Source organism: Egretta garzetta, unplaced genomic scaffold (assembly GCF_000687185.1).
Source record: "Egretta garzetta isolate BGI_Z169 unplaced genomic scaffold, ASM68718v1 scaffold188, whole genome shotgun sequence".
In the NCBI taxonomy this organism is placed as follows: Eukaryota; Metazoa; Chordata; class Aves; order Pelecaniformes; family Ardeidae; genus Egretta; species Egretta garzetta.
The window spans coordinates 4,245,306-4,254,128 of record NW_009260622.1 but is presented as its reverse complement, the minus strand read 5'-3'; the positions used below and the strand labels follow the sequence as shown (position 1 = coordinate 4,254,128).

At 39.3% G+C, this 8,823-nt stretch overlaps 1 protein-coding gene across 1 annotated transcript in view; it reads left to right on the top strand.

Moving 5' to 3' along the window:
• The first annotated feature begins 6 nt into the window (after positions 1-6).
• Positions 7-8,823, top strand: part of IFT52 (intraflagellar transport 52) — an 11,482-nt gene continuing 2,665 nt past the window's right edge. The window contains exons 1-10 of the mRNA XM_009645464.2: positions 7-190; positions 873-960; positions 1,221-1,350; positions 1,949-2,024; positions 2,112-2,183; positions 3,566-3,692; positions 5,896-5,982; positions 6,613-6,681; positions 7,438-7,592; positions 8,595-8,682. Coding sequence (XP_009643759.1) covers positions 72-190; positions 873-960; positions 1,221-1,350; positions 1,949-2,024; positions 2,112-2,183; positions 3,566-3,692; positions 5,896-5,982; positions 6,613-6,681; positions 7,438-7,592; positions 8,595-8,682 — 1,011 coding nt within the window. The 5' untranslated portion in view covers positions 7-71. The remainder of the gene's footprint in view (positions 191-872; positions 961-1,220; positions 1,351-1,948; positions 2,025-2,111; positions 2,184-3,565; positions 3,693-5,895; positions 5,983-6,612; positions 6,682-7,437; positions 7,593-8,594; positions 8,683-8,823) is intronic.

Sequence of the window (8,823 nt, the reverse complement as noted above, 5' to 3'; positions counted from 1 at the left end):
GTTGGGGCTCCGCCGCGCCTCCCGAGAGCTGGCGTCCTTCGGCGTCCCCGGCGGGAGCCCCGCGTACCCCTATGGAGAGGGGCCTGCGGAATGCCATAGTCTTCAACGCGTCCAAGGGGGAGGCCTTCACTCTCGCCAGCGGCTACAAATCCTTGCGCAAAAGGCTTCGCGGTAACTGGAAGATACAGAGGTGAGGGGCAGCTTTCCGAGTGACTCCGGGCAGCTCTTTTTGGAGCACCCCCAGTCCCTAGGGATGCTGAAACCTGCGCGCGGTCTGCGCTGAATCCCGAGTACCCTTTGGGAATGCGTATCCTGAGCTAAAGTGCCTTTTCCGCGTTGGTGGCGGTCTGTGGCGCTGGCTGTAGTTCCACAGCTGGATGCTGTGCATCGTTGTCTTTGGAGCTTTCACCTCTCTTATCTGTAGAAGAGAGAGAGAGTGAATTACAAGGATGAAATTCCCGATACAGGTTTTTGGGTCTATCTTGATTTAGAGTTCAGGATAAAAAGAAATCGGCTCTTGTACATAAGGTATCGCCTATCTGTCCACTACAAAATGTGTCCAGAGCAAAAAGAAAAAAAGTATAAGGGGAAGCGCATCAGGTGCAAAGTTTAATAGCAGTGATGATGGTTTATACCAGTTCTGGATCCGCCACGGTACTTTGTTAGACAGACTTTACTACTTAATGGGTTGAAATTTGTAAGGATTATTTTCACTTGAATTGTCAACTTTAAATCCAGATAAAAGGATGTGAAGTGACTGAAGTGATTTGCTTTGTGTTTATTTGCTAGTTCTTTAAAAAAAAAAAAAAAGGTAAGTTGTGGTTCAGGACTATATCCAAGAATATCATGTCTCTTTATCAATCTATCCATAGCTTAAAAGAGGAGATCACATCTGAGAAACTGTTTGGGGTAAAACTGTGGATTACAGCAGGGCCGAGAGAAAAGTTCAGTGCTGCTGAGGTAAGAGGTCAATAATTTTTTGCAAATTAGTTATGTTTCAAGATTTGTTTAATGCGAAATAGAAAAGAACAATACGGAAGAATTTGCAATAGTACCGCTTCATATGGATTTACACAAATTGAAATTTGAATGCTTTTCTGATAGAATCAAGTTCACTGCAGGTAGAATAATTTCCTTTCCCTCGTCTCAGTCTTGCTTCCTGCAGTCTTGCTTGTGGTTTCTTTCACATGTATTTTTTCTGGATCTTTTCTGTTTTCTAGTTTTTGGCTCTGAAGAAATTCCTGGAGGATGGTGGAGCCATCCTGGTGATGCTAAGAGAAGGTGGAGAGTCCCGATGTGGCACAAATATTAACTTTTTGTTAGAAGAATATGGGATCGTTTTCAATAATGGTAATGGGGCTTGTTGATACCTTTTATTCTTCCATTTTCAGCAAAATCTAAAGATCAGGTTCAGCCTTTGTTGGTGTAAGCCAAGCAGATTCCTCTCACAAGGTACCTTTTGGTCTAAGAGATGTTTTTTCTTGAAATTTACATGCACATGGCAGTGTAGTACTGGAGTACACCAAGGGCTAAATGTTTTTAGGGTTTTTGGTGGCATTTCTGGACTGTGCCTTTTTTTGCGTCAACAGTATTAGATTAATCATGTTTTTTGGAAAATGTATAAAAAAAGAATTTTAACTTGTAAAACTTGATACATATTCTTTTAACTGGGTCATCCATTTGCCTCTTCTGCTTTGCAGAAGACATGGTGATGTGCTTATTTTTATTTGCGCTTGCAAATGTATTCCTGTTGTAAATCTGTATGTCCAAAAGGAAACGGTAGAGAAGGCTGATCTGAATTCTTTTGTGAGCCACGTGCCAGCTTTGTGGTGTTCAAAGCAAATGCCCAGGGAATCTGAGAGCTAAACTCATTTTTCATTGCTATATCTAGCATGCTGATCAGCTAAGATGTAAATTTCTTTTTTTTTTTTTTTTCCTTTTTTTCAAGATGCTGTAGTCCGAAATGTATATTACAAGTACCACCACCCAAAAGAAGCGCTAATCTCTGATGGAATTTTGAATAGGTAAATATTTGGGGTATATAAACCTTTACAGTAAACTGTTATAATCCATATTGTTTTCAGTAAGTTTTCCTTTCCAACATCTTGTAGGGGAATCAGTGAAGCTGCAAGAAAAACAGTTCTTGAGACAACAGATGAAGATGGAAGTGGACGTGACTCACAGTAAGTGTTTTCCTTTGAGGAAGCCGATGTGAAAAGATTTAGAATAATTCGCAATTAGCAGGTTTGTAGTCTAGCAGGAGTATGTTGTATGTGTTGAGGTTTTCTGATGTATTCTTATAGAATCATTTGGTTGGAAAGGACCTTTAAGATCATCAAGCCCAACTGTACCTGTCCACTACTAAACCATGTCCCTAAGCACCTCGTCTACCCATCTTTTAAATACCTCCAGGGATGGGGACTCAACCGCTTCCCTGGGCAGCCCACTCCAGTGTCTGACAACCCTTTCAGTGAAGAATTTTTTCCTAGTATCAATCTAAACCTCCCCTGGTGCAACTTGAGGCCATTTCCCCTCATCCCATTGCCCGTTACCTGGGAGCACAGACCAACACCCCTTGGCTCCCCCCTCCTGTCAGGCAGTTGTAGGGAGCGATAAGGTCTCCCCTCAGCCTGCTCTTCTCCAGGCTGAACACCCCCAGGTCCCTCAGCCACTCCTCATCAGCCTTGTGCTCCAGACCCCTCACCAGCTCTGTTGCTCTCTGGACATGCTCCAGCCCCTCCATGTCCTTCTTGGAGTGAGGGGCCCAAAACTGAACACGATATTTGAGGTGTGGCCTCGAATACTTATGTCAGCTTCTTGCTCCTCAATGGTATATCTGGAAAGGAGAATCTGTTTATTAGCGCTTGATAATCAATGAAGGAGCAGGAGTGATAGGTTTTGAAGAGAATTACAACTCTCTTGACGAGACCTTTTTTGTCCCTCATCTGTGGATTTTAATTTGATTAAACAATGTAAATATGAATAACCTCTAGACAGCGAATGGTCTGGCTGCAGGCATGAGCAACCCTACATCTTTTTAAAGTGTCTTAATCCAGGGTAAGATAGACATTCATTGCAGGTTTTAGCTTTTCATCTCTCTGTGCTGCAAAGCAGTGAAAAGGCATTGACAAGAGCACAGCTTTTCTGTAAATAACTATAAATCTTTGTATTCTTCCCTGCAGCTAGTTTTTAGATTAATAAATGACTGTGGGGTTGATTACAAGGAAAAATGCAAGTGTAAAAACCTTTCATGTAGTTTTGTTCTAGAATGTATGTTCGTCTGTGAGTTAAATACCCCTACCCTTCTCTCGGATACAGGAGTGTGCAAACAGAAATCAAGAGTGTTCTTTGTTATTTAAAGACAAATTGTCAACCTGGAAAAACCCATAGAAAGAGACCACAGTGTCGTTATAATGATCTGAATGTTCGAAAGCATGCCTCTCGGCGTTCCACCACCAGCACACAATTACATTTTGCAGTTTAGGCAGACAGACTGCGTTTCATAAATACGTCCAGCCTACCTGATACATGCAGATACTTACAGAGGTTTCTGTATTTCCTGCAGAGCGCTCACTTTCGTGTATCCATTTGGTGCCACACTGAATGTGATGAAACCAGCAGTGGCTATTCTATCAACAGGATCTGTCTGCTTCCCGCTCAACAGGCCTATTCTAGCTTTCTATCAGCATGAGGTATGATTCTGCATGTAACAAACCATGCATTCTCTCCCCACCCCCCACAGAAATTGTGAGTGTATTTTCTGGGAGTACTTACAAACCCACTTCTATTTCTGATGCACCTGCAAACTCCAGTTGAGCCTACTGACTCCTGCCTCCTTTTATGGAAGACTCTTTGCATGGGGTTCAGAGGAGAATTAATTTGATGGTCGGCAAAGAGTGTATATTTGTTTTGTTGACAGATGGATATTTTTAGTTCATCTTTAAAATTTCATTGTTTGACTTTTTTCCCCACTGTTTCAGTGATCATTTAGTAAGTAAGATTATCATTAGCTTCATAAATATGCCACATTGGGTTAAGCAAGAGGACTGTCATCTTGGAACCAGTAGGGTTTTATGTTGTCTTACCTGTCCAGCCCTGTTAATTTGTTAAAAAAAAAAAATAAAATTCAGAAATCAAGTAGTAGTTGATGGGTACAAAGAATTAATATTGTTAGTGAACGTAAAGTGTTAACACATTTTTACTACGTAGATGAGTTTCTAACACTACTGTGGTTTTTTGATATCTCAGTAGGAAGGTGATTTTTTTTCTTAGGATGCCCAACTTCATCCCTCCACAATGTGGCTGAAATAAGCCCCATAAATCAAAGGCAGTGCAGCAGCATGAAGTGAACTTACAAGTACACTTACTGCTCTCATTTTATCTGCAGCTGTCAGAGTAAGATGTAATAAAATCCCTCCACCCACATAGTATTTTCACATAGATCCAATGGACCTATAGACTCACGCCTAATTTTGCACCCATGGTAATACCGGAATTATTTGCTTAATGATTGAGGTTTTTTTCTGTGACATGTCATCTAAATTATGTAAAGCCTTAAATCTACTGGGATTATAGCCTTGCTGGCTGGTGGTTTTGTTTCAAGACTGCCTGTTTATGTGGGGTCTCAGTGTGCCTCACCTAATCGGTGTGGAGAGGAGCATTTTCTTCTGAGAATTATAACAGTTAAATTATGCTGTAAGTGGAATCCATATAACTTGCTTGCACCTCCACAAAGTGTTCTGCATGGGTTGATCACTAAGTGTAATAGGTTTGTGCAGTGGAAACCATTACACATCATACTGATAGTTCTTCCCTTGATATAACACCATGACATGAATGGCAAATAGATGGCATCATTTTTGCTGTCTAGCTCAAGGAAGTTATAGACACAAGGGTAGAAGATGAAGCCAGGGACAGACAGCTGAGCAGAGAGACTTGGTAGAAGGGAAACAAGATTTCTTGGAGTGAAAAAGAGTTACGGTAAAGAATAACAACAGGAAGTGAAGGAGTGGAAAGTAAGGGCAGAGAGGATGCTACCTAGATATGCTGTTGCGGGTGAAGTACGTGGAATTCAGGTTAAAACCTTACAAAACATGGAGTATAAAGGAACAGAAATTTGTTAAACAAACTGAAGCTTTGTTTGATATATCTTCAAATTCATTACAGCAGTCTTCATGGTTATGTTATGCTATGAGTTTCACAGCTGGTGCAGGGAGCATTACAGTGGTTTTTGTTCTGTTGGAAACTTACTATTTCTTACGTATGTCCTTGTGGAAGGATTAAGGACTAATCTGGATAGAGAAAAATTCCAAAGATGTTTAATGGATGCATTCTCATGCATGTTTAATTTAGCTAAATTAAAATATAATGACCTATATATTTTGCTTTTTATTATATAAGTAATAAAATTACCAAACTGTTCTCCCGTTACCTGACATGAGTATGTGCTGTATTGACATGCATGCGTGTCACTAGCCTCTAGGTTTACATTCTGAACACTGAAGAATGGGTTCCCGGAAGTTAATAATGCGTTCATTTAACTTAATTCTTTTTCACTTGATGGAAAAAAAGTGTGTTCTTTTTCTGCAAAAATAGCCTAAGTGCAGCTGTTGTTGATGATATGCTCTGTATTTTTTTTTATTGCTAGCCAGTTGTCTGTCTACTCTTATGAAATGTAGATCAGTATTTTCAATAAATTCATGAGCCTTAACAGCATATACTCTTACAGTAATGCTGCACTCTTGTGAGCTTGCCAAGTGTGAAACTGCTTTTGCCACTCCTTATTCCAAAATTTTCTATTTCTTTAAATGACTTTCTAATTATACAGCATTAACAATTGCCTCTAAAACTGCAATTTGGAAGGGTGTTTTACTATATTGTACTCTTTGTTGTTAGAATCAAGGTGGAAAGATGGCAGCATTGGGATCTTCCCACATGTTCAGTGATCAATATTTAGATAAAGAAGAAAATGCTAAGATCATGGTAAGTTTGTTCTGTTTGGTTTTTGTTGTTTGTTTTTTTTTTTAAAAAAACACCTTAGTGGATCTTCATAGCACTTACAAAGCAATCCAAGCTCGATAGAGACAGCTATGAAATGGCTTCAGTATGGAGATTCTAACCCAATACTAACATCTGAGGAATTTGTCAGTAACACAAGTAACAGGAAGGAGATTTTAAAGATATAGTTTGTTATTTATGTTATAGCACTCTGAAAAGCTTTTCCTACTTCTGTTCATCACTTTATTCTTATTCGTATTTAAATATTCAGTAGAGATTTTTTTTTTTGTCTACTACTTTTTCTTAGCTTCTTTAGCGCTTGATTATAGCTAGTGATTAATAATAAACTATTGCATATATAGCTCCTGATAGGTGGAGATTGTAATGCACTTTCCAAAGCAGGGTTTGTAAAATATGCTCATTGCCATGAATCATTGCTTCTATATGTAAATATAAATAAAGTTTGTATTTTCTCCCTGGATATTCTTTGATTTATTACCCATCTTTTTCTTCTTGTTCATGGTATGTTATTTAATAGATTTCATATGAATGTTTAAGCATAATGTAAGATTACTTGGAGCCTCCAGAAATTAATAAAGTTTTGCCTTTCTCCAGGATGTGCTTTTCCAGTGGCTCACAACATCAGATATCCATTTAAACCAGATGGATATAGAGGACCCTGAGGTAAGAGAGATCAGTCAAAAGGAAGTAAATAATAGTGTGATCCAGCAGCACCAGTTTTGGCAAACCACGTATTTAGCACAAAACAGTTAATGGCTGGATGGGTGCTGTTGTTGCAGACCCTTTATTCAGGGTCTGAGATTGAGTAGACAGATGCCCTAGGCATAAAAAATAATGGTATTGTATCTCTGTCAGACTTGGATTGCTGTTCATTATGAGATTTCACTTGTGAAAGTCTCTTTCCAATTTGCCTATGTTTATGAGATCATTTGCTGCTCCAGCGTATTAAGTTTGCACTTCACTCTGAGCCCTCCCAACAAGAGGAACATGCATGAAGTGAAGGCAGATTTTCTGTGTATGAGTACGGATCAACCTCTGCATCAATTTTAGTTGCTTTTTTCACTGATGTATGCAAATGCTATTTTTATTTGGTAATATCATACATGATAAAATAGTATACTCTGTGTGCATAAAAAGAGCAACAGTCTTCCACGGTTGACGAGTAAGCTGTGTCTCTTAATTTTGAAGAAATAACAGAAATTCAGATACAATGTCCATGTGGCAAGTAGTTTCACAGCTAAGAGAATAGAGCTTGTACAGTCTACCAATCTAGTAAGCTGCACTGCAAATGGTCATACTTAGTAAAGAGTGAAATAATTATTTCTGGATGAGATTTTAGGTGAGAGAGAAACTAGAAAGAGACTATCTCAATGGGTTGGTCTTTTTAAATCACAGGTGTGTGTGTGTGTGTGTGCTCAGATTTCAGACTATACCATGCTCCCAGATACAGCTGCGCTGTCTGAGCAGCTGCGGGTCTGTCTGCAAGAAGGAGATGAGAACCCAAGAGACTTCACAAAGCTGTTTGATACATCCCTTTATCAGCTGGATACAACTGCCCTCCCTTCAGTTATCAAGTCAGCAGCTGTGATTTTTTTATTTTTCCATTGTGTATTCTGCATTTTCTGTTTGTGCTTAACTGTGTCTGCTTAAGAGCAGAAGGGACTGAGCTGTAGGCAGCTTTCTGAGTCTGGATATACCAGAAGATTGATTTGTACAGTGTGACAGTGATACTTTATCTTGCTTCTTGTCTTAGCTGTAGTTTCTTTTGTTTTTTCCTTTTTTCTGACTACTGCTGGTTCGGTGAACTGATACTTTTAGTAGAACTGTCTACAGTGATGATGGGTGCTTTCTGGAGCGATACCTGGTTGTTTTTCCACTTCTGAATTAATTGGCGTTTACTGAAGCTGCGTTTCATTCATCTTTGCATTTCCCAGTAGTTGTGTCTTGAGATTTATCTGCTGCTCGGTTTTACCAGTTTTGTATTGCTAGCAGCTTTGTCCCTCATAACTCATCTGTTATCCAGAACACATATGAACATGTTGAACAGTAGCAGGCTTAACACAGACTCCATGAAACTCCACTCTGTCTTCTTACTCTCTATTTCTTTTGCTAGATGTGAATTCAAAGTGGGATCTCCCTTCTCATCCTATAACAAATAACTTTTTGAAATAGCTTTTGGTTATGGACTTCCTGAAAAACCTTTTTGAAGTCCCAAGTCTGCTCTTTTTGAAGTGTATCACTTTTTCCTCATGCACATTCATCCCTTTAAAAGTTGCTTGAAGAATTGAGGTGTGACTTCCCTCTTTTTTATCACCTTATATATCCACCTACCATTATCTTCTTCTCTGTCATAATTTTAACTAATTTGCTTGCTGTAGAAATCAGTTACTACTGGTATGTAGTTCTCTGGGGTCCTTCTAAAATTAGGTATCCCATTTTTTTTAATGCTATGATTGTGCATAACGTTGACTCTGGTGCCTTCATGAAAATTCATCTCTATGGCCTTTATTACACGCAAGTAGAAGTGGCTGTTGTATCATTTCTTCTCTCATACTTTGTCTTTTTGTGTGCTGCAGAGCTTATGAACAGCTGAATGTGAAGCATGAACCCCTCCAACTCATTCAGCCTCAATTTGAGACTCCACTACCTGCCCTCCAGCCAGCCGTGAGTAATCTCCTTGCTGATACAGCACATGGACAATCCTCTGTTTCATGTAAAACCTCTGCGTCATTTCCATAGTTCTTTCCAAAAAAAAAAAAAAAAAAAAGGGGAAAAATGCGTTTGTGATGGCCCTTGGGGGGGGAA